The sequence below is a fragment of the Perissodus microlepis genome, chromosome 15 (assembly GCF_051167445.1).
Source record: "Perissodus microlepis isolate ML-2025 ecotype Zambia chromosome 15, ASM5116744v1, whole genome shotgun sequence".
In the NCBI taxonomy this organism is placed as follows: Eukaryota; Metazoa; Chordata; class Actinopteri; order Cichliformes; family Cichlidae; genus Perissodus; species Perissodus microlepis.
In genome coordinates, this window is record NC_140475.1 from 34483353 (window position 1) to 34509018 (window position 25666).

At 41.4% G+C, this 25666-nt stretch overlaps 1 protein-coding gene across 1 annotated transcript; it reads left to right on the forward strand.

Annotated features, from left to right (window-relative positions):
- Positions 1 to 7864: 7864 nt before the first annotated feature.
- Positions 7865 to 13037, forward strand: LOC146372551 (uncharacterized). Its single transcript, XM_084954046.1, has one exon. It carries the CDS (start codon positions 8115 to 8117, stop codon positions 9735 to 9737), a length of 1623 nt encoding a protein of 540 aa, XP_084810172.1. The 5' UTR covers positions 7865 to 8114; the 3' UTR covers positions 9738 to 13037.
- The last annotated feature ends 12629 nt before the right edge of the window (positions 13038 to 25666 follow it).

The window sequence follows — 25666 nt, forward strand, 5'->3', positions numbered from 1 at the left end:
CCATCTGCAAGAGCAATCTGGTACTTTTGAGTCCTTTGAGCTCTGCTATGTTTCCCCGCCTGCTGCTTACGCTACGCTTCACACTTTGGACACTGCACTGCAGTTCAACTCCCAGAATTGGCTTTCTGGCTGTCTTCTGGGCTAATACTGAATAGCCTTGGGGCTTGACCTTTCTGGAAGGCAGTGAACTGTCAAGCCTGGTTACATTTTAGTGGTCCTGCATCAGTGTACAACACACTCCTGAGTGTGCTGATTGTGACATTGTCTGGCAGACTACCCGAGCCCAGGTGTCATTAGAGGTCTTCAGCTCTGACCTTTGCTGCCAGATAATCCCAATGAAGATATCTGGCCTTTGAAAGAATCTTAATGAATTTGGCGTTTTTATGTCCCAGAAAGAGGAAACTGTTTTTTAAAGAGTGCTCACAGACTATTGAATCATTTGTGGGGAAGTTCTTAGGCACTTGAGTGATCATTAACCTCACCTTGCACAACTTTCTCAAGTCACTGCCTGCCTTAGGTCAATGAATAGGAGAACAGATACCCCTTTAGGCTATCATGAGAATAAAACAACAACAACAAAACGAAACGAAACACTGCAATAAAAGCAGCCGAGAAAATATGTGCAAAACACTGTTCTCCACAGGTAACGCACTCCCATCTCGTCCAGTGGTGTGTGAGATTTAGCTAACAAGCAAAAAGCTGTCAGGCTTCGGCAGGGGAGAAATGAGACACAATTAGATAAACACAGTTCAAGCAAATTGCTCTAAAATCCAAACAGTGGGCGAGTTTTAACTCGACGCTGAATAAAACCCCCCAAAACAAAACACAAAAACGGATCGGCCACTGCTTCATCAACTCTAGGACAGAGGCAGAGACAGGTATGTTGGGAATTTTGCAGCACTACAGAGTGAGCATGGTGAACACTAGAGCGTGACCTGGCTTTGTGATTGGATCTCAGAGTTCTTGGAGGGTAATTGGGCTCCAGGGCTCAGACAGCAGTGGAAAAAAGGGAGAAAAGGTGGAGGTTATCAAAAGATTCGGAGGGCCGAAAGACAAGATACAGACTCTAGACAGGACACAGACAGACTTCTCTGTGATATTGTGAGCCTGTTTGGTGAGAAAGCGCGAGGCAGGTGAGGAAGAGCTGATTTTGGGTGTGTGTACGAAAACCCTCTAAGTGCAACTATGTATTTATTTGACAGAGATGGAGCAGTCACTGAACCAAAAATGAAGCACTGTTTTCAAGAAGTGTAGGGCTGTTATAGCACTTCCAATGTGTGGCATCAATATTTCAGACAGTCAAAGGCAATGCCGATGAAATCCAACTGATTAACACACACACACACACACACACACACACACACACACACACACACACACACACACACACAGGGGAAAGAGAGAGAGAAAAAGAGAGAGCAACACAGGAAGGAGTGTAATGATTAATCTGAGCACCCAAGGTTTGACCTTAGTAACCCCAAGGCTGTGGCTGTAGATCTCCACATTAGGAATGCAGCCACATAACCTTGCACACCAGCCATCTTCCCTCTTAACCCACTCACCTGTCTTGCAGCAGCACCTGTTCTGGGCATTCATTGATATTCCGATCATGTATCTTTCCCTTTCCAAGTTCCCCTCACAACCTCCAGTGCTTGTAAGAATGTGTATAAATGTATGTGTGCTGCTGGTAAGAAAAAAAATAGAGAGAGAGAGCAAGCATGTTTACAGCTTTCCTCTGGGCTCTTTCAAAAACGAATTCTACCTCCAATCTAATCTCCAACTAATATACCAAGACTGGCTGCCCGCCTACATAATCTTGCATAGCTGTAGTGCCCATATGGCCCAAAGGGATCTCTCATTGTTTTATTACAATCTGGGCCTTCTTTCCCTGGTTCTTGTAATAGCCTGTCCTTGGGTGTTTTATTATGGCGGGTCATTTCATTCATTCAGATATACCACAAACGTCCTATTGCGAGCTGGAGGGAAGGGTGAATGTTATATAATCATTAATGCGGTATATTAAAATGTTTTTAATTGCACTGAACAAAAGACAGCACAGGTGCAGAAAGCTCAGCAGTTGACATAACCAGATAATATGTAACAATCCAAGTATAACTTCTTAGTATGGGCAAACATCCAACTGCAATCATCAGCTGGTTATTTTATCATTGTAAGGCATTAAGTCTGTCTTCCAATTGGCTAATATATGCCTTGGCGCGATTCCAGACCCGATATGCTGGCAGTGAATTGGTCTTAGGGCTTCCATTAGCTGCTATCTAGATAGTACTGTGTCTGGTAGGTCTAGCTTTCATACCCCTCCTGAGGTGTGATTGTCAAGGGCAGCTTACCTCCAGCCAGAGGTGGTCGAAGTGAGAAACACGTAATAGAAAAGAGGAGCAGGAGGACAACGGAGAAGCGAGCAAAGGTTGTTAAAGAATGCTGCTCAGGTTTTGAGCTAGTGAAACGAGGAGGGGGGGCTCTCTGGGATGACAGAGTGTCTGGCCGATCTGGCGGGAAAGGAAATCCAAATGTGGGGATGGGATGGTTGCCACGGTGCTGAGGGAGGATGCAAGTGATGGATGGCAGTTGTTAGACGCAGTAATTGTGTTCAGGTAATTGACCCCGCTCTCTCCCCTTTTCTCACTCCCCTCCTGGTGAGCCAAGCACTCCATCTCTCTTTCACTTCTGTTCCACAGACATGAGAAAGCATCAGCAAGGTTTGGTGGCCCACTTATTAAGGATTTTCAAGCTTTTTGCTTTGTTATACTGGTGGCTGCATCTCATTTTATGTCAGTTAGGACAATAATTTTAAACCGTTAGCAGACAATGCTATCAACAGTGGGTTAGTGTGACTCACTCACAATAGAGTAAAATAGGATGCTAACCTCCAAGGGAAAACTGGTGATTGCACTGAATTGCTTTTGGTGACTGATTCCAAGTAGCTGCACTCTGCTAGTTGGAAGGAGTGTGCAGACAGTTGCGGTCTGAGACTCAGACCGACTGCACTCACTCTCAGGCAGATTGCCAACATGTTGCAATCAACTCAACTCAACTGGTTGCCAGCTGGTTGTATTCTGGTTATATTCCTATATTTATGGAAGCATGCCTTGTTTTGCATTGTCTCATAGCAACTATCTCATTATTTCTGGACACATTTCTGAATTTCTACTTCAGATCTATGAGATTCTGGCTGGATTATGAATCTAAGTAGCTAATGTCAGTGCTGTGATCACTGACCGGTAGCATTTAATTACTGTATTATCACAAACAGAAATGTATTAATGTAATTTTTAACTTGACTCCATTCATTCGCGAACTGATAGCAGACATACTCCATCTTATTGGTGTTTTATCACCATATTGTAATTTTATTTATCTTATTTTATTTGACAACGGATGCTTACAACAAGTAGTTGCAGATCTTTAAAGCAACCACAAAAAAAAAAGGCAACGAGATTACAAGATTGCAAACAATCGGAAAGATTTCGGTCATTCCGCTGTCTGTAGTATTAGTCCCAGCAAAGCAACAGTCAGAATCCAGCAAAATCTTCAAATGCAAATGCATCCAATACAGTAAAGACAAAGCATGAGGATGCAGAGACGGACTTTAAACAGAAAAAGAAACTAAGAACTAAGACAGAAGATCTGAAGCAAACTTTTACCTTAAGTAACTTTGCTTGCATTGCAACCTCTCACTCTTAGTAGAAGCTATATCTGTTTTGCTGTTGAGTTTTAAATTACACTGTAGCGATATCAACCTCGCTATCATAGGTTATTTTCAGGAAGGGGTATAGACAGCAAGCTATCGAGCTACTAGTTTCCAGTTAAAATATATATTTTTCCACATTTAGGAGTCCCAACATGTTTAGTGAGCTCTTCATTAGCCTATTTCCACTGTCAAGTAAAAGGTGTAGAAGCAGTTGGAGCTGCAGCACACACTCACCTTTAGTGATAAAGGCAATTGCCCAGTGACTAAAACGGAGAAGGATTGTCATGGCTCAATATGGAGGAGGCGATGATGTACTTCCCTCTTCATGCATCAGCAGCTTATAGCAGTATTCATCACTGGTCCCAGACCCTGTGCTAATAATCAGCAGGGTATATCTCAATCTACAATCTGTGATTTATACCAAGCTCTGCAGTAGGGTGACAAGTTTTTAAATGGAGCAGTGCAATGTAAATCATAACCTCAGTGGGTGTTGCGTTGGCGGGTTCATGCTGTGAGATACGGGGAAAAAGGCGGAACGTCCATCAGCAAGTATGAATTTGTGTCTGAGCACTTTCAACTGCTGGAGAAAGCGTTATGGAGCAGTGTTTGCACAGACCGGAATCTCATGTTTACTGCTAGTTTCAGATTTCTATCCACGTTATTTTCTGTATTGTTCTATAGCTGTTGAAGCAACAAGACTTTTGCTTCTTCGTGGTTTTTAATTTCCAATTCATCATTTCACAGGCAGTGAATTTTAAAGCATGTCGTGCTAACCACAACTGACTCCCAGTCATTATTTTGATGCTAACCATGTCACTCATAAGCTTCTTCTTCTCCTTTTTTTTTACAGTCAATTTTACTGCACAGTTCAATCTCACCTTTTAGGATCAGGCAGTAAAGAAGGCCAATGTCACCCTGCTAACTCGGATCATAAACTACCCATGCCCGGCTTTCTAATTCACAGGTCTGTCTGGACTTGGAGCATGATGACATCACCTTGTCACACCCAACTGAGGCGCAGGTTATGCTTTGTCTCCTTTGACCTTGCTTGCTCTGATTCATGGAGTTGAGGTTGAGTAGCACAGGGCTTTATGAGGTTTTCTTCCATTTCCTTGCTTTCGTCTGGCACTGAAAGGTGGAGAAGAAAATGATAATGCCAGAGGATCGGGAAAAATTTCTTTACTCACTGTAAAGCAACATAAGAGTTATTTGCCAGTCTAACTAATGTTTTACAGGAAGCTGTTATGTGAATTAACTGAAGGGCAAAGATATTCACCTCTTTCGCTCTCTTTTTTTTTTGCACTGTCTGTGAGCCCACATCTCAATTACAGCTTGTTCAGCAGCCTTTAACACCCAAACCTTAATCCAAAATTGAAGTTGTACTGGAATTGTGAAATGAAAAATGGGCCCTTTGCTGTCTTCAGCAATTGAATTGACCTGAGAGGAGACTGATCTAATGAGAATATGCCTGGGCTGAATTAAAATGCTATTAACATCAAATCAGGGAAAAGCAATAATCAAAGATAGATAAATCTGGACTGTCCCTCCATTGTTGTCCAAGGACAGTCACTGCTGACTGGTCCCATCTAAGCTCTTTCCTGTAAAGATGCCAGGCAACTCCACACACTCCTGTCTTCCAACCTCCATTTTTCCAAAGCACTTGGTCCACTTCAGAATCTCCGAGTGAGGTCACATTAAAAAGATGTCATGAGATATTTTCAAAGACAAAGTCAAATTCAATAAAACCCAGTGGAAAGTGCTTTCAGAAGCTTATTATATAACAAGCTTTTTATCCCCACACCCACTACCTTTAAATCCAACCGCTGCCCCTGCAACGCATCTTTTCACTATCCTAGGTGTATTAAATAGAAATCAGGTCTCGGATGCCCGTTCTGTAATGATCATTTGGGCCAGCAAATGTCTCACACTTTACACAGGCAGGCTGCCACATCTGACTTCCGTCTGTGTGACATTGCTGTGACTCCATTAGCTAAAGTGTTGGAAGTAAATGATCGAAGAGAGCGCCTTGGAGTGTCAGACCCTTCTCGAATCAGCTGGCCTCTATCGATTCAATCACAGAATAAAGGATGAAGCAGGGAATAGTCACCCCAGGTGCATTTTGTCTAACCAAGCCACACTCTATCTTTTAAAGCTGGCACATTGCGTCATGGAGCCATTCTTTCCCATTCTTGGTCAAGTAGGCACGGGAGCTCTAAAACTGACGAGGTCGGCTAAGTGATTATAAGTACAAACACAGCACCGCAAATGACATGGACACAACATGCTCACACGCTCTTTCTCCTAGAGGTCCAGCAGCGAGCCACGGGAGGTGAAAACTCCGTGGCTCGCAGGTGAAAACTCACAAGATTGAAAATTTAGCATCACCATGGTCTTTAGAGTAAACTGACCAATGATCTCACCCCGCCATCTAAATCTTTGCTCAGGCACTGTGTCTGAAAAATTTAGGTTTCTTGTTAAGTAAAAGGTTCAATTCCAAAAGGTTTTTTTTGTATGTTTTGCGATGGTAGGTGTGCATTTTTAACAACTGTGATGCGTGTTTGGGTCCTATAAAGGAAATCGAACTTTTCAAGTACCAATGACATAGAGAGAAATTCCAGCTGAGCCTCATTAAAATGTACATTTTCTTTTTTCTTTTTTTTTTGCCTGTCCCATTTGGTTCTTTAGCCGTCAGAATTGTTGTCTGAAGACCAACAAGGAGACCAAATGGATCATCACGGCCTTGCCGTATTGGTCCATTTGATCAACCTTTGTTGTTATTATTTATTTTATTTTCAGTTGTTACAGACGGGACAGACATGACTGAGGGATAGGAAAGGGAGAAAGAAAGATGAAGGAAAAGAAAAATAGAAGGGAAGAGCGACAGTGAGAAAGGGCACTTAAAAAGAGAAAGAAGAGAAAAAAAATCTCCTGGATCACCTGTTGAGAGAAAAAGAAGAGAAAACAAGCAAAAAAACAGAGCAACATACTAAGCACAACACCATCACATTAATCTAGCTAAGTGTAAACAGCAGTAAATACTAAATATTGAATGTTGTTGTGTAGCAAGCAGGACCGACAGCGCACAATGTGCTTGGAAATAGCAGCCAATAAAGGTGTAGTTTATGTCTATGAACAGTGAACACCCGTGTGCACACCTGTGTGGATCAGCGCGCTTGTATTCAAAAGGTTTCCCCATGTAATGGTCTGCTGGAGGGTGTGGAGAGCCATAGCCCCGTCCCCGAGGGCATGAAGCAGGCATGGAGGAGATCCATGCCTCCCCTGCACCCTGGTGACACACCCGCACCCCAAGGCCCTACTTGTGTGGGTGGGTGTGTTGGAGCGGGAAGAGGGAGGCAGCCGGGGATGGGGAGAAAAAGAAGGGAGGAGCAAGATGCCCCTCCCTGGGGCCAGCTTCCCCGCTGACCCCAGTAGGCACCCCCGTCCTTCGGCACCCACCAAGGCAAGGGAACCCAGGCCCATCCAGATCGGGGCCTACGGCAGCAGGACCGCCCAGCCCCACAGGACCCGGGACAGCCCACCCAACCCCACCGCAGAGGAAACTGTACCCACCCTAACATTCAATCATCTCCCAAATGTACATTTTCTTTAAAGTTTAAAAGAAAATGTCATATCTCCAAATTTAGACCACAAGCATACTTGAGTGGTGAAAATTTAAACTAGCAAATTAAATTATATAAAAGGATTACAATCAAAGCACTTATGTCCTTTTTTTAAACGGTGCGTTCTATGCAATAGCGCTAGCGCTTATAAATGAAATAGTGCTTTAAATCAATTTAATTAGGCTCAGTCTTCTTTATGTAACTCCAAATCACAACATCAGTCACATCAAGGCACGAATTCAATGAAAAATAAATTGGTTCTATATCTTAACCAGTATCTATCACTCTTTGTTTGCAATCTAAGTTTTAAAATTGCTATCTAACCTCTGGATTACAAATTGGAGGTAACTGATTCAAACGGTCAAACTAGTCTAATGGGAGAGAAGTTGATGATTTATAAATGTATATAAATTACATGTGTTAGTTGAAGGGGAAAACAAATAAGATAAAAATATGTGGAAGCATCCTTTACTGCAGCTGCTACTCACCGTGCCTCACGTTCTCTCTCTTAAATGCTTTGCTTCTTTTATTGATTTTTATTTATTTTTATGCTGATTTTTTCCCTTTTTTCCATATGAGCTTACCTGCAATAGCTTCTGGACACTTATAGATCATTAGGACTAAAGTGTTCTTAACAGAAACAGCAACATTTTTATAGTTACCTTATCCTCAGCGCTCCGTGTGTCTGTGGCCTAGACACAGCTGAAGCCTGATTACAGCGTCTGGGCACCGAGCAGCCTCAATAGCCTGGAAAGGTGCTAACCGCTAGGCTAACTAGCAACAAGATGCCTTCCCTCTCCACAGATGACTACCACAGCCTCCTGCAGAAGATTGCAGTACTGGAGACAAAAATTCATCGCTTAGAAGTAAACGTGGAGGTAAATGGACTGTGTGGAAATGAAACAACCTTGCCTTTGATTCAAAACAATGGCGATGAGCAAGCTAGTACACAGCTAAGGAGCACAGATAACATGACCAAGAAAGTAGACTTTGAGCACTATTATAAATCCTCAAGCGATAATCCCCCCTTGGACTGTCTTGGTGCAAAACCAAGACATAAATCATGTCTCCTAGAAGAGGGAGGACGTATCACAGGCAGGGCACAGCGAGCTAAAATCTCTGAAACCGACTGGCCTTCACTTCCTACGAGACAGAGAAGCTCTTCTACCCCTGTATACGAGAGGAAACAGGACTGGACAACCGTGAATAGGAAGGTTAACAACAAACCTTCAAAACAACTGAATGTGAAACTGCACAACAGATTTGCTCCACTATCAAAGGACCCTGGATCTATATCGGACAACCATCCATCTAAAAGCAGCGAAGTAAGGTCCGAAAATCTTTTGAAAAGTAAAAGGCCACAGGGAAAGCTAAAGGCTAGGCCTGAAACTCTGATTGTGGGTGACTCTGCCGTAAAGGATGTACAAAGGATGTGCGGTAAGAACACTAAAGTCCTCTGCTTTCCTAACGATATGGTCAACAACCTGAAGGAGAGAATTCTTCAAATTGCAGATGAATATCCAACTGTGACAAACATTGTTCTGCATACAGGGTCAAACGATGTGTCCAAACAACAGTTGGAGGTTCTGAAACGGGACTTTACTGGATTATTAAATACTGTAAACTCTCTGAATGCAGCTGTATTCATCAGTGGACCTGTACCGCCGGTCAGAGGAGGAGACGAGAGATTCAGCAGATTGTTTACACTGAATAAATGGCTTATATCAGCATGTGCTGACCACTCAGTGCATTTTATCAACAACTTTAATATTTTTTGGGAACGCAGGCATCTGTTTAAAGCAAATGGATTTAATTTTAACAAGTCAGGGGTGAAACTGTTCACCTCCAACTTGTTTTATTCCATACGTCATCCATCTGTGCTTGGTGCCAAGGCTGAGATAAACGAGGAGTTATCTCATAAAGAGGAACAAACAGTACTCCAAGAACAGACAAAGCCCAGCAGAAACCTTGAGGAGGAGCTCCATCTGCCCCCACCCGGGAAGAGCCTCAGAAAGGAGAGACATCTGAGGCAAGAAGAGGGGTCCCTATTTGCCTCCAACTCTCTCGACAACACCAACGACCAGGACCAGGACCAGGGACCACGATCTTCCCCAGTCCCCCAAACCCCTGGCAGGCCATCACCCCCATCACCCTCCTCCCCCTCCCTTTCTCCCCCCTCCCCACACCTGAAATTCACTGAGGAGATGATGGAGCGGGTCAATGCTGGGCTCAGATCTACCCCCCGGCCCAATCCCTTTTTGTCCCCCATAAACCCCCCACCAGAGCAGCCAAAGGTTCGCCACCGAGCCCCACCTTCAACAGAGCAATCGAGGTCACATTGCCCAGCCTCGCCCCCCTTAGTTCCTCCTTACCACCTTCATGCTCTGTCTCCGCAGTCTGATGTGTGATGTGTGGAGGGTCCGGGCTGCGAGGATTATGGCAGTGGTGACTTTTCCCAGGAGAAGCTGGGACCCTGTTTACTAGAAGATTTTAAAATCTCTGTACTTTCAGGTGACAGAAGGAGACATGTGGCCTGGTCAAAACACAGAGAGCTGCACTCTAAAAGATCTTTAAACATAGTAAACATACCTTGTGTGCCACAGACTGCTCCCAAACACGAGGGGACAAGTAATGCCTCTAAAACACTTAAGTTGGCTTTATTAAATGTTAGATCTTTAGCTGGGAAAACATTTTTAATTAATGATTTAATCACTGAGCACAGCCTTGATTTTATGTTTTTAACTGAAACTTGGTTGGACCAAAGTAACAGTGGAGCTGTTCTCATCGAGACGACCCCTCCTAACTACAGTTTTATCAGTGAGGCCAGGGTGAGCAGGAGAGGAGGAGGGGTTGCTGTCTTATTTAATGAATCATTTCAATGTAAGCAGCTATCTCCTGGAAGTTTTCAGTCTTTTGAATATGTGGCTTTACAGCTGAAGGCCCCATCCAATGTTGTGTTTCTTAATGTTTACAGGCCTCCCAAATACTGCACAGACTTTTTTAATGACCTCAGTGAACTGCTGTCTGTGATCTGTGTTGATTTCGACTGTGTAATTATTGTTGGGGATTTTAACATCCATGTGGACAACCCTCAGGACAAAGGGACTAAAGACCTGAGTAACACTCTGGGCAACTTTGGGCTGACTCAGCATGTAACAGAGGCCACACATAATAGAGGACACACTCTTGACCTACTGATCTCCAAGGGCCTGAGCATTTCAAAGGTTACTGTGTCTGATGTGGGCCTGTCTGATCATTACTGTGTTTTCTTTGAAAGTAAAATCTCAGCCCACACAAATATATCAACAGCAGTGATCACAAAACGGTGTATAACTGAAGACAGTAGTGAGATCTTTAACCAGGTCTTCCCATTAACACCTGACCTGTCCAGAGGTTCAGTCAATGAGCTCGTCAATAGCTTCAATGCAAAAATGTTAAATGTAATGGATACAATTGCTCCCATTAAGGTGAAGGTTATCTCTGGAAGGAAAAAGTCTCCATGGAGAAACTCCACACTAGTGAAAAATGAAAAAAGAGAGTGTAGGAAAGCTGAGCGCAGATGGAGAAAAACAAACCTCCAAGTTCACTATGACATCTATAAAGAGAAACTTCACAATTATAATTTACAACTGAGGAGTGCTAGGAGGTCCTACTTCTCTGACATCATCACTAAAAACAGTCATAATGCTCGGGTCTTATTTTCTACAGTTGACAGGCTAACAAACCCTCCTGTGCCAGTGGCAGCTGAACTTCATTCAACCATGGCCTGCAATGACTTTGCCAAATTCTTCACAGAAAAAATCCAAAAGATTAGACAAGCAATTGGTACATCAACAGCAGATCCAGACTATGTACTGTGTCCACTGAAAAACTGTTTAAACACCATAAAACAGTTTCACCCTATTAACAGCAAAGACCTGGAGGACATCTTAGGTCAACTGAACTCCTCCTCTTGCTGTTTAGATGTGCTGCCAACAAGTTTCTTCAAAAAGGTCTCAAAGACTTTAGAGTCAGACCTGTTACAGATCGTCAACTTTTCTTTAATGTCAGGTGTGTTTCCGGAACCACTAAAAACTGCTGTAATAAAACCTATACTGAAAAAGGACAATCTTGACAAGACACAAATGAACAACTACAGGCCGATCTCAAATCTCCCATTTTTAAGTAAGATCATTGAAAAAGCAGTTTCTCAACAGCTCAATTACTTCTTAAAACAGAATAACTGCTATGATGCCTTCCAGTCAGGTTTTAGACTGAACCACAGCACTGAAACTGCTCTGACCAAAGTGTTCAATGACATATGTCTGAATACAGACAGTGGAAAAATGTCAGTCTTAGTTTTGCTGGATCTCAGTGCAGCATTTGATACAGTTGACCACAACATATTACTCAAACGACTGGAGAACTGGGCAGGTCTTTCAGGAACTGTACTAAACTGGTTCAAAACATACTTAGAAAACAGGAAATACTTTGTATCAATAGGTAACTTCACATCTGAGCAGACAAGTATCACATGTGGAGTTCCCCAAGGTTCCATCTTGGGACCCCCTCTGTTTAACATTTACATGCTCCCACTGGCACAGATTATAAAGAACAACAAAATAAACTATCACAGCTATGCAGATGACACACAAATATATATCACAATGTCACCAGGAGACCGAGGCCCTGTACAGGCTCTTGGTAAATGCATTGAGGAAATTAATGACTGGTTGTGCCACAATTTTCTCCAGCTAAACAAAAACAAAACTGAAGTAATAGTCTTTGGCGCCAAAGAAAAACGATTACAGGTCACCAGAGAACTTCAATCTATACATCTAAAAACCACAAACCAGGTGAGAAATTTGGGTGTAGTGATGGATGCAGACCTAAACTTAGAAAAACACATTAAGACAATAACAAAATCAGCTTACTATCACCTCAAGAATATATCAAGGATAAAAGATCTGATGTCTCAACAGGACCTGGAAAAACTAGTCCATGCATTCATCTTTAGCAGGCTTGATTACTGTAACAGCATCTTTACAGGTCTACCTAAAAAATCAGTCAGACAACTACAGCTCATTCAGAACTCTGCTGCTCGAGTCCTCACTAAAACCAAAAAAGTGGACCACATCAGTCCAGCTCTGAGGTCTTTACACTGGCTGCCTGTCCGTCAGAGGATAGACTTTAAAGTTCTGATGCTGGTCTATAAAGCTCTGAATGGTTTAGGACCAAAATACATCAGTGACCTCCTGACCCAGTATGAACCTTCCAGATCCCTCAGGTCATCTGGATCCAGTCTTTTATCAGTTCCCAGAGTCAGAACCAGACACGGAGAAGCTGCATTCAGCTTTTATGCTCCATATATCTGGAACAAACTCCCAGAAAGCCTCAGATCAGCTGAAACACTCAGTTTATTTAAATCCAGGTTGAAGACTCACCTGTTCTCAGCTGCATTTGAATAAAGCACCAAATCCACACTTAAGCTTAAATTTCAAAACTAACATTTTAACTACTGATTTTATCTATTGTTCTGATTTTATCTGTTTTGATTTTATATACTGTTTTGTTTGTTTGTTTGTTAATTAGTTAGTTTGTTTGTCTGCTTGTTTTAATCAATTTTAAATCATGCTTTTTATTTGTTTTTGTTTCTAATGTCTCTGTAAAGCACTTTGAATCACCTTGTTGTTGAATTGTGCTATACAAATAAACTTGCCTTGCCTTGCCTTGCCTTAAACCAGTGCTACATGTGTTTCTGGGCATTGAGATGGTGAGTGCAGAGAGGTCAAAGGTTATTTTAGCTTGTTCAAATTCAGGCCAAGTCCACCTCATTGTGTTTGTTCTAATGTTTTGGTTCAGAGAAGTTTGGGAGTTTTCTTGGCTTTCTGTTTTCATTTTGCCTCAATGATCCTCTCACGCCCCAGCTGGGAACCTGCTTGAACTTAATCGTGTTTATATGAAAGTATGAGCCAAGGTGGCAGAATGCATCAAGAATATGTCCAGTAAAATATATATTTTCTGGCCTTATGACCTCCAACACTATCTAACTGCTTACAGATATCCCAAGTTTGCTTTGAGACACTGGGGAATTTCCTTGGCATTTCTTCAAACCTATCTCTGCCCTCTAAAGTTGCATGAGATAAGCACTTTTGTTAAATACCTCAAATGTAAATTCTTACAGTGGATTTGCCTAGGGACAAATCCTGGCAATCTTCCCCATAGTTACAGTCTTTATCTAAAGAAGTAGCCTTATTTTCATGGGCAGTATTTTAGTATTTTCCCCTGTGTCAACCCCCATCTCCCCCAACAACAAGTATGTCTGTGTGCAGGGGCACAGCTAACTCTGTTTTTTTTTTTTTGAGATTTAGGCTCAAATAAATGCTTACCTTAAGCCACAGAGTCTCATGTTGGTTTGTTTGTATATGTTGTGTAGACAGAAATGCAGTGCACAGCTAAAATCTTGAGTCGTCACTCATTACAGACTTTTAAAAGTTTGTTTAAGCAATAGCTCTCCAGGTTTTCTGAAGTTCTTTCAAAGTTTTTCTTTGGACATTGGCAGCTTTCTTCTTACACATTTTTACTCCAGTCCTTGTACCTGACCCTTCACACTGACCCTTTCAATTATTCAAGCATAAAAAAGGCACCTAACTTAAACCATGAAACAAGCTGTGTCCCAAAAGCAGGCTGCATCCTTTGGAGGACCCGGCCTTCGCGGTCTACGAGGCTGTGAAATGGGACGGTGTAGGCTTCTGATTTGCGTCACCAGCTGTCTCTGTAGAGTTTAATAAACTCAGCTGTCATCTAAGTGACTTATATATCACGTTTAACCTGAGTAGCGAAAGAACACGGGGGTTTGTAAACGATGTGCTGGGAGTCCGCTGTTCTCGCCGGCTCTAGTGACCCTTGAACCCCCGGCTAGCTATTGATCTGGTGGGTAACAGACGTCTCCGAAAACATCTGAGCACTTTTGCAAATATGTAATGTCTTGATAAACCGAGCAGATATTTGAAGTTTACACAGCTACATTCTCACTTGAAAATATGTTAACAGTTTATTTTGTGACCTAGAAAGAGAAATATGAGTAATATTAAAACTAATTAGCTGCCGCCATTGTTGGAACCTGGAATTGGCTGGGCTACGCTATGAATTCTGGGATAGGTCAGGCCTATCCCGACCCATCCTTCAAATTTGGGGAAATGAAGGACGCATTTGTCAGCCGCATTTGGAGCAGCATTCGAATTGGGACAGCCTTCGTCGCCTGGCTGTGACATAAATGCGGCCTCCGAAGGATGTGGCCTAGGTTTTGGGACACAGCCACAGTGTTATCTCTCCAGATAACACACAACTTAGCAAGGAAACTATTTTGAGTGGTATCTTTAGGCACTTTGCTTCTAGCTGCCTGTTGCAAAAACACATAATTTGTTTCCATTTCCTTAGTTTATTCTATGAAAAATGCCAAAGATAACACAGTTTGGCAACAGCTGTATGGAGTGATGAGTCCAATTTTGAAAATTTTGGTTCAAATTGTCAATATGTATGAAAAGTGAGTGTGTCTACAGCCATCTTTAAAACACAGTGGAGGCTCTGTCGTGGCTTTGGGCTGAAAAGAAAAGTACTGTCAGATTTTGATCCTCCGTGTAATATGATCTGGAAAGAGTCTGATTGGCAAAGGCAACATCCAAAAAGTGTCCTTGAATGCCCTTCAAGAAGCCTGGAAAACTATTCCTGAAGTCTACTTAAACAAATGACAACAACATTTGGCTATGAGAGTTCAGGTTGTGTTGTAAAATAAAGACAGTCATACTCAATATTCTGTTTTTGACTTTTATACACTAAATGTTTATATTTTTATGATATGATACTGCACCTAAAATGGGTAAATGTGAAGAAATGAGGGGTAGCTCAAGACTTTTGCACAGTACCGTACCACTAACTCTTCTGGGGACTCTGTGCTCAGATCTTTTTGTTTCAACACATTGTGGGTTATTTGCTGTTTGCTTTAAATCTGTATTTCATTTCAGAGACTTCCTCCTTTTAAGGACACAGCTTTAGTCGATTTAGCACAGACACAATCCAAGCTGTCACATCTCACCACACACTGCCCAAAACTAATGGTGCATTTGGTAGGTCTTTGCCATTTTATAAACTCTGAAATTTCCAATGTTACCACAAAACAGTGCTGAAAACTTTCAACTGTAATTGGAGAGAGATCCAACGAGATGAAGCCAGATAGACAGATAGTCCACCACGAGAGGCTTTTGAGAAAATAGTCCGTTTTAGTGCTTCTTGTGAAACAGGCCTTCAGATTGCCAAAAAAGAGCGACGCCAGGGAGTATTTGATGGGAAAGAAACAATTTCTGACACCTAGAGTCCCACAGCATCCATATCATTCTTTTATAATTATCTTCTAGCTGTGCTGCTGACTAAATTGTTTCATTCTGTTCATGTATAATTATAACTGCAACTTATGGCTACATAGCATGTGTTGGCATTGTTCCTAGGCAACATGTTGCCATAGCTTTAGTTACTTTATTAATTAGAGTAATCAAAATATACAAACTGTTCATGCACACAATACTGATGCAAATAATGGCCTTCAATTTAATCAAAAAAATTGATTAAAACGATAAACCTGACAAGATTTTTTTTAACTCAAGTAAGTGGGTCATTTTTATCAACAGTAAAACATTTTAATATTCTCTCTGTTATTAATAATTCTGAATAATATAAAAAAGCTACTTGTGTGAAACAAACTTTAATGAAACTAGAGGAAAGACTGAAAGCAACAAACTGAACTTCAGTTCATGGTAACATTTTTCTTACACTCCTGTCTGATAGGTCTACGTGTTCACCAGCGGCATCTTCAGGACAAAAACAGCCTTTTCTCCAAACTGTCCAGTGTTATTACAAAAACTCACTTTATCTGTTTGTTTCTCCATAAAAGAAGGGTGTGGAAGCTTCCTCTCAATTGACACAACATAGGGCGGAGTTTTTAAGAATCCAAAAAAATGTGACGTTTAGGCTTGTTCCCGAATGCCTCGTCTCATCTCTTCTCCTAGACTAGCAAACAAAATCACTGAAATTGAGATCACTGACATCAACAAACAATCATTTTCAGTTACACTAATTATGGAATTTTCCTACATTTGAAATGCACTGAAGGTTCAAAGGAAGGAGACCAATACTGGTGACTGGACTGGTTCTTATATAGCATTTTTTCTTTTACTCTTTTTGAGCAGGGATCGAACGCCCAATCTTCCGACTATTAGATGACCTGCTCTACCCCGTAAGCAACAGCCACCTCAATACTGGCAACAGAAGTGCATAAACATGCTACAACTGAAAAATATACAGAGGCCACAGTCATCTTTTCAGGATTTGGTAGAACACTTGAAATGGGACAGTGCAGTGAGGCCTGCTCTGGCATGTTCAATCTTGAGATGCTGAAAAAGGAAGGATCTGAACTGGGACACATCCGAAAGCCCCGAAGGGCAGAGGGAAGTCATTTAAAAACAGCATGTCGGTTTGTACTCTCACAAGAAGTTAGCAGAAGTTAGCATTAAGAAGTTAGCAGAAGCCGCGGAAAAGCATTTGTTCTTCTGGGAGCAACTATATGTAGCTACATGGGAAAGTTTTCATTTTTTAATTACACCGTCAGATAGCACTGCTCCACCATGTAACCTTAACCTGTGATGTTTGTTGCGAATATTGTTTTTTTTTCTCTTGAGGTAGATATGCTCTTCCTATTGTTTAAACTAAATTTGAAGGGATAAGTATTCAGAAGTGTTGGATTTTTTCCCCCCATGAACATGACTGTATTTGGGAGGATTTTGATAGAAGACAGAGATATTCCCCTGAAATCCTGTGGAATTTGTGTTCATGAGCTTCTGGATTGATGCACTATTTGTCTAAGCTGTGTGGGTGTAATATTGTCAACTACTAATTTGTGGGCTCTGTGTTTTAACAGGTGGATCCACTAAAGTTAATTTTACACTATTTTCTTTTTCTTTTTTTTGTTTTAGTCCTCTTGTTGGAGTCTTGTTTAGTTTAAGGGGTTTGCAGCAGCAGCCTGTGGTCTTCCGGAGAACTTGGAACTGAAGGCTATGAAAATAATACAAACTGTAATAGATGCATCTGTGCAGCGTGCAGTGTTGTTTCTGTTTATGGTTACAGTTTGCACACAATTACATTTAAAGCTTTTAATTTGCTTTTTCACTGAACAAAACTTTTATTGTTTAGTATAAAAAAAGATGAACCTGAGTTCTGGGCTGTTTGGATGTTATAGTTTTCCCTTTAATATTCTTGCTTGGCCTTTAAAATGTTCCTATTCATGCAGTGGATTCTTTCACTCTGAAATAAGCTGGGATCCAGATTTTAATCACACCTGGGTGGTCATCCAAATTCAATTCCAAATGTGATTAACAGTGACATGATTGTCTGCCATTCATGTAAAACCAAGAGAAAAATAAATGGTAAACACTGCCTCCTGAATTCAGAGAAAACAAAATGCATATTTATTTTTTTATCAACAAAATCTGAAACCTCTGCCCTCAACAGGAGGAAATCTCCACGGACCAGAGGAAATAACAAGCTGAAGCAAGCCAAGCAGTCAGGGCACTGGCGGCCCTGCTGAGCATGGCTTAGCTCTGCCTGACGCAGCATTGTCAGGACCGAAACGTCGATCGGCCACTTTACCTGGTGTTCCCAGCTGTGCCAGCGCTGGCCTTACCTCTGTTGAAGCTCCTGCACAACTTCAGAGGACGGAGCTACATGCTGAGAAATAGGTTAGATACCCCTGGCACGAAAAAAAGAGACACACAGCCGGGAGAAAGCGAGATTTTGCGGGGGCGGTTACTTACTGTTCAGCTATGTAGGGTGGTGAATACTTGTTTATGACTTCTGTTAAAGCGCTATGCGTGTCACTGGCAAGAAGCCTGCTAGACCGATCGATGATGAGGAGCTGCTGCTGCAGCAGCCATGTGAGACATGCCCTGATTTAATTTGCCCAGCCTCCCCGTGTGAGGTTAATGCTTCGATTCTAATGCTAATGCACATGGAAAAAAAACAGCACATCCCCTGCCTGGGTCAGAATGGTTTTATTTAATAATTTTGCTATGGTAATCAAAGTGTTATGTATAAATGAGCCACCACAGCCAATGAATGACAAATTACCTGATAGTCAGGTTATCTGCTTACTACAAAATGAATTGGAAAGTATAGACACAGTCTTTTTCAGAGGTTTTGTTTTTTCTTGTTTGGAAAATACAAAAATGAAAAACAAAAAATGGTGAGTTCCAGCTTCAGCTGCTATGTTGATACAAAACAATTAATCTGATTTTCAGAAGAAAAGCTCTAAAACTAATGGAACTCATCTACTTCCTATTCTTGTGACTTTCGTCTTAAAGTTAAGAAAGAACCATCATTTTTTTTAAACTCTGGAGTAACTTTGGAGTAATGATGATATTCTTCTGTAACCTCCTTAAGTCATGTGTTGATCTTTGTGGATCCCATGGTTACAATATCTTTTCCCTCAAAATTGGAGACACTTAAAAAAAACACCAGAAGAGAAAGCTTCTGGTGGTTTGCACAGTGAGCTCGGATTTCCCATTTAAAGGTCCTATTTTAAGCTCTATGAAACATATCTGCCTCCTATGACCATAAAAGGGCACAAAAACATTGTAATGGTAATAAATATAGAAAGAGAGCAGAAGCAGAGTGCCTTCTATCCTCCAAATGTCCACAGCACAGAGCTACAGTATTGAGAGGCTTTGGAAACCAAAGCCAACCCTTTTACACTTCAATAAAGACATTCATGAACCCGACTGTTCCTGTAGGTCTAAAGGTCTAATAGCCTAGAGCGCTTTCCTTTCAGGTGAATGTGCTTGTTCTAACAGGTGCTTAATAATAGGGAATTCAGGGGAAATGGGATACAAGCCTGAGCGACTGTAAGCAGGTACACAACACACAACAGGATTAGAGAGTAGACTGATCCTGGCTTTGTGTGCTGTCGTTTAGCCAGATTACCACAGCCACGTTTTTATTGTGTGGAAATTGGACAGAAATTTGTTTTCAATTTGCCAGCATTTGAATTTCATTTCGGTGCCTATTTTTGTGCGTGGAATGAAGAAATGCGCCATGCGGTGCACGGTGCAGTTTCACACGATTAACTAGTTTCTCTGAGATAACTGAGCCACCGGTGACACTAAATCAACCTTTTTCATTTGAAACCTTAACATGAGATACTGACTTGCAGAACCTCAAAAACCAGGGCAAGCTGAGGTGAGCAGTGTTTAACGCCAGTGTGTGACATTCTAAATGAGTTCCATAAGATGCAGCTGAAGAGCTGAATCTAAGTGCACACACTGACAGCAGCAGTTCTATGTACTCTACTTCATTTTGCAACTCTTAAAGCATAACGCTTAATCCCAAGGATTCAAAATTAACGCTGCAGTTCCACAGTTTCGTTAATGCTACGGCAGAATTTAACCAACTATCATAAATATCGGCTTTAATAACGTAATATAGCATGCATTGTGGTTTTCAGCTTTTGCTGAAAAGCTCCCTGAAAAGTCTTCAGCTGATCCCAAATGCTGCAGTGAAAGTGTTAAAAGAAACTCGCAGGAGAGATCATATTCTTCCCACTTTAGCTTCTCTACACTAACTTCCTCCAAAAGTATGACTTCAATTCAAAGTCCTTCTCCTCACACACATAATCCCTTATGACCAAGTGCTGCCATATCTTAAAGATCATAAAGTATTATTATTATTATTATCCCAGCAGAGCGCTTCACTCACAGAGTGTATGCTTACTTGTGGTTCCTACAGTTTTTCCAGGCTAGGATAGAAGGTGGTGCCTTCAGCTGTTAGCGTTCTCCTCTGTGGAACCAGCTCCTACGTTACTGAGCCAGACACCACCTCTGCTTTTAACAGCTCATGTCAACTTAAACTATCCTTTATATATATATAAATACTTTTGATGCTACAGGATCAGGCTACTGGGGACCTCCCAGTGTGTTAGCTCCATGTGAACCGTCTTCCTTCTTTTCCTGAATGCATCCCCTCCTGCATGAAATGAACCTTGTATTTAGAGAAAAGCAGACATTTCATAATGCATACAAAGTATAATTAACAGTATTTTAACCATTCTGTCCAAAAGTATGAATTTTTACCATGCTCATGCTTAACCTCTGCTAGGACCAAAGTACAGAATAGCAATTAGGAACGATAAGACTCCTCTGTCACTTCCACAAATCCACTTCATGGTTAGACTGATAAGATGAGCTGTATTATTACACAAAAATCTTGCCTGGCTTTGCTTAACCTGCGCTCAATTCCCCTTACATTCCCTGACTTTACTCCTTTAATGTGTTGTAGTCATGGCGTATATTGAAAAAGCCCAGCATGCCACACATATCCATCCATTTGTTATTATTATTTGAATTGCATTGGAAAGTGGCAACGTTGAATTGGCAATGGGGCGGTGAAGCTGAGACCACCTCAGCCCCAGTATTTTAGGCACAGTTCTGCCTCAGTGAGCTTGGCTGATTGGGATGCAGCAGGGTCTCTCCCTTTCTCTGCGTCTTGCTTTCTCCCTGTGTCTCTTGTTCTGCTCAGCCCGAAACAGACATTTTGATGAAAAGCAAAGGGGGACAAAATGTTTAGAAAGGCAAGGCACATGCGAGGACACACACACTCACAGAGTACAGATGTGTTTCTGCAAAGGTGTGGACACAAATACACAAATAACAATTCCGCGCTGTTGCTAACAATCCTACAATTTCCGTGCTTCTCCAAAGCAAACACACATAATTCAATATCTTATGTAGCATATGTTCAATAACTGCTCTGAAATTTTATTCCACTATTCCCACAAGATTACAGGGTGTACACACAAAGAAAAAAAGATAAGGAAAGGGAAAAGCTGCAGTCTGGGAGCTTTACTCTGGTTTCCTCAAACAGCTCAAACCATGGCGATATTGTGAATTTCTCCACCACATCTTGGAAAACCTCCCATCATGCAGTGCAGTGCTTTTAATATTAAGCAAAGCACATGGCAGTCTAGCAGAAGCTCGTGGTTTGTCTGCAATTCTGATCACAATGACAACAATGAAAACAAAAAAGAGAGAATTAGGATATATTAATATGTTTTGCTCTCTATTATTCCTCAAGGAAAAGCTAATGTGTAGGCGGCTGTCATCTAAAATGCAAGGATACCTTACTTAATGTGGTTAAAAAATTGTCTCAGCACTTGCAATGTTTGTTTTATGATGTTACTGACCTTCACTGAAATTTTGGACAAATGAAGAGAGTGGGACTCTTCTGGTCTTGTAAATCCATTAAGAACACTTTTATAAAAAGTATCAAAAATTTGATTAAACGTTAAGTGGACGTGTTCCTAATCAACGTTTTCAGAGAATACCTGTTTAAGATCTGTTTGTACTGTTTAAACAACTTTGGAGGATGAGAGTATGCCTGAGGAATGGAGAAGAAGTTTACTGGTTCCCAATTCCAAGAACAAATATGATGTGCAGACGTGTAGCAAATACAGGGGGAGAAAGCTGATGGGTCATACCATGAAGATATGGGAAAGAATTGCTGAAGCAAGGTTAAGAGAAGAAGTGACAATCAGGCTTCGTGCTGAGAAAGAGCACTACAGTTGTGATGTTTGGTTTGAGAGTCTTGATGGAGAAGTATAGAGAAGGTCAGAAGGAGAGGCACGGTGTCTTTGTGGAGCTAAAGAAAACATATGATAGGGTGCCAAGGAGGGAACTGTGGTGCTTTATGAGGAAGTCAGGAAGTGGCAGAGAAGTTATTGTAAAAACATAGTGCTTTTCTACTCTACCTGTGCACTCAAAGCACTCATTCACCCATTGATACAAGCCATTTTTTCAAAGTAAGGGTGGAATTATATCAGACATCGACTCCGAGCCCTTTCCTGTTTGCTATGGTTATTGACAGGTTGATAAATGAAGTCATCCCATAGACTATAAAGTTTGCAGATGATACAGTGATCTGCAGATAGAACTAAAAGCAGCAGGAGATGAGTCTGGAAAGGTGAAGGTAGACACTGGACAGAAAGGTAATCAAAGCCTCTAAAGCAAGTCAGAATACATGTGTGTGAATGAGAGGGAGACAGGTGTAAAGGTGAGCAAGAGCAGAGACAGTGGATGAGTTTAAATACCTGGCATCAACCATCCAAAGTAAAGCACAAGACTGCACAAAATAAGTGACGAAGAGAGTGCAGACAGGGTGTCAGGAGTGATTTGTGACAGAAACAAACAGAAACTGGTTTGGATATGTGCAGAGGAAAGATAGTGGATACTTTGGACAAAGGATGTTAAATATGGAGCATCCAGGCAGGAAGAAAAGAGGATCCATGGCTGTAGTGAAAGAGGACATGCAGAGGGGTGGTGTGACAAAGGAAGCCGTTAGACACAGATGACTTGCTCTGGTGACCCACCTAAAAGGAGCAGCTGAAAGAAGAAGGTCCAAGTGTTGGCTAAAACTTCTCTTTTCAACACGCCGCTGTGTCATTTAGGTCTCTTCAAATCAATGAAGAGACCTTATCCTTGGTTGTGAATCACAAACATTGAAGACACAGTCTACCGTTGGCCTTGCTAAGCCTATGACTGTATTTCAGTGTTTGGCACAATATTGAGTAATACTGAAATGAAAGTAGTCAACTAAAAAAGGAACAGAAATTTAAAAAAGTAATGATGAACCTAAATACGGATGCCTCGGTTTGCAACCATTCATTTTCTTAACAGCTCATCTAATTAAGATTATCCCAGCTGTCTTCAGGATCTAGGTGAGGTACACATTGGAAAGGCTGCCAGTCTGTAATGGACTTATCTTTATGTTATGAAGAAATGCGTGACACTGAACAACATGCATTAGGAGAAGATCCAGAGGAGAACAGGGCTACGCACACCACACAACACTGGCTTTTATGTGCCTCACTTAGTTCATATGACTTAATGTCAAAGAAAAGTCATCCTAGCAGCCATCTCCAACCATCCGCACATGTTTTCAAACGAAGTCTTTCTCTCACTTAAAGCACGAGCTGAATATTTGTTGTTGCTTGTTCTGTTTGATATGTTCTCTTTGTTCCTTTTGTACCTTGAAACTCAGCGGGGTCAAATTGTAAGCTATTAAACTTAACATTGATGTCGAAGCAAAAAATTACAGCCATTGTGACAGAAGTACAAGCCCAAGAGCAAATATCAAATGACTAACACACACACACACCTGCACCTTGTATCCATTTGTAGTGCTACAGTAACGTGTGAAGCTGTGTACCTGGCCTTTCAACACCACCCCCTTTTTTCTCAGACCATTCTGTCACTTGCAGTCTGATACTACGCCTGAAGGCAGAGACAAGAAAACAGCCACTCTATCCTCTCCTTTGATTATATATTTCACTGAAAGGTTTGCTGAACACTGGAGTTACCAACCGGTGGGCAAAGAATGAAGTGGGATTAAACAAAGTAAAGAACATTTTCTGGAAAATGCTGTTTATACATCATTTTCCTGACAGTAGTAATGCTGTAGTATGGCTGGCCGGCGTTTAGAATTTGCAGCGGTTGCAAATTCTTCGTTCTCTTTCTGATCAGTCTTTTCTTGTTTCCTAGTCGCTGTTTTCACCACACTCCGGCTTTTTGGGATTAACACCACTGTGGCTCCATTTCTTATTGTTTGTCAGGAGTCAGCCAGACATATGGTGAAGATTAACAACACATTGTACTCTTTGCGTTTGTGTATGTCTCTCCGTAGCCTGTATGTTGCAGAGACCAAAACACCATTTGAACACGTCCAGGATTATTGTCATCTCCATGGCGACTGTCTCCACCACCTTTCAGTCCTTCTCCCCTCACTCACTTCGCTCCTTTCTCTTTGTGTATGGGGGAATCTGTGGCGTTCCTACCACAGCGGCCGCACATTCATCTCCCTTCCCTGCCACAAATTCTAAATCCCGAGATTGCAAAAGAAGTAATAAACAAGATTGACTGCAGCTTCTCTATCGATCGAGCTCGGATGTGCGTACGTAATTTGTAATATTCCTTCATACCCACCCAACCTCTTCTCATCCCCGGCTACAGTGCCCAGTGGCCAGACCACATACAGACAAGGCAAATTATGATGGGATAAAAATCAATTTTTACCAAATTAAACCTCTTGTTCTTTCATGGCCAAAGGGCTTCATAAGTGGGGGGAAAGACATTTACAAGGGATGTAAGTAAAATCCTGAAGAGGAACCCTGCATTCTGATTTTCACTTTGAATTTTATTGCAACAGAATAAAAAAAAATGCAACACACATTATTATTCTACTTTTAAACATTTTTCTAAAAAAAAAGTGGTCTTTAAATGGTGATAAACTAAATTAAATACACACATTTGTCAAGCACTGTATACACATTACATGCAATGTTTAACAAATTTATTGGAGTACCTGCCATAACAACAAATGTAGCACTAAAAACATCAGTTTGATTAAAGAGCTTGCACATACTGGTGGATTAACTGTTACAGAAACATAAAAATTATGTAATAATGATATATACATATATACTTGGTGAGACCCCTTTAACAAGGCGTAACAAGCTTTCCTTTAGCATTTAGCATTACACAGCTGCTGCAGATTTGTCGGCTTCTCATCCATGATACGCATCTCCCGTTCCACCACATCAACAGTTGACATCATGTTGGGATCAACGAGGCATTTCCACCCAGAGAATCAAGCTCACGGGACTTTTTCTATTTTTCAGAGCATCCTCTGTAAACCCTAGAGATGGTTGTGTTGGAAAAATCCCAGTAGATCAGCAGTTCCTCTGAAATACTCAAGACCAACAACCAAGTGCGTTCTGTACTAATAAGCTTCAGTTATAGCATATGTAAAGGCTTCTGATTTCTTCTTGCAATATTTTCATATGTGCACCAACAACACCAACAAAAAAGCAACCACCCATCTGACAGTGTGTGCACCCAGCATGCTTGATATACATAAGAAAGAGGGAAAACAATGAGGAGTATAAGATGCTTATTCCCCCTTTTTTTTCCCCTCCTTTGAGTTCTCCTGGTTATCCTTCCGCTCCTCTTATTACCATGTTTACAACTTGTTGGCGCTCTGAAAGCGATGTTGGCTTTGGTAGCAACGGCATGGAAAATAAAGGAAAAGAATTTTGAAAACATGTCAGTGAGTGCGCTGATATAAGAGGATCAGACATGCAAGAGTGGAATTGGACCCTTAAGCGTTCCAAAAGAGAATAAAGGGCAAATTATCATTTAATCCTATCCCGGTCAGTTACGAGAAAAGAAAGATGAAGGGGGAGAGAAGAAGGGTTCATTTGTGCTAC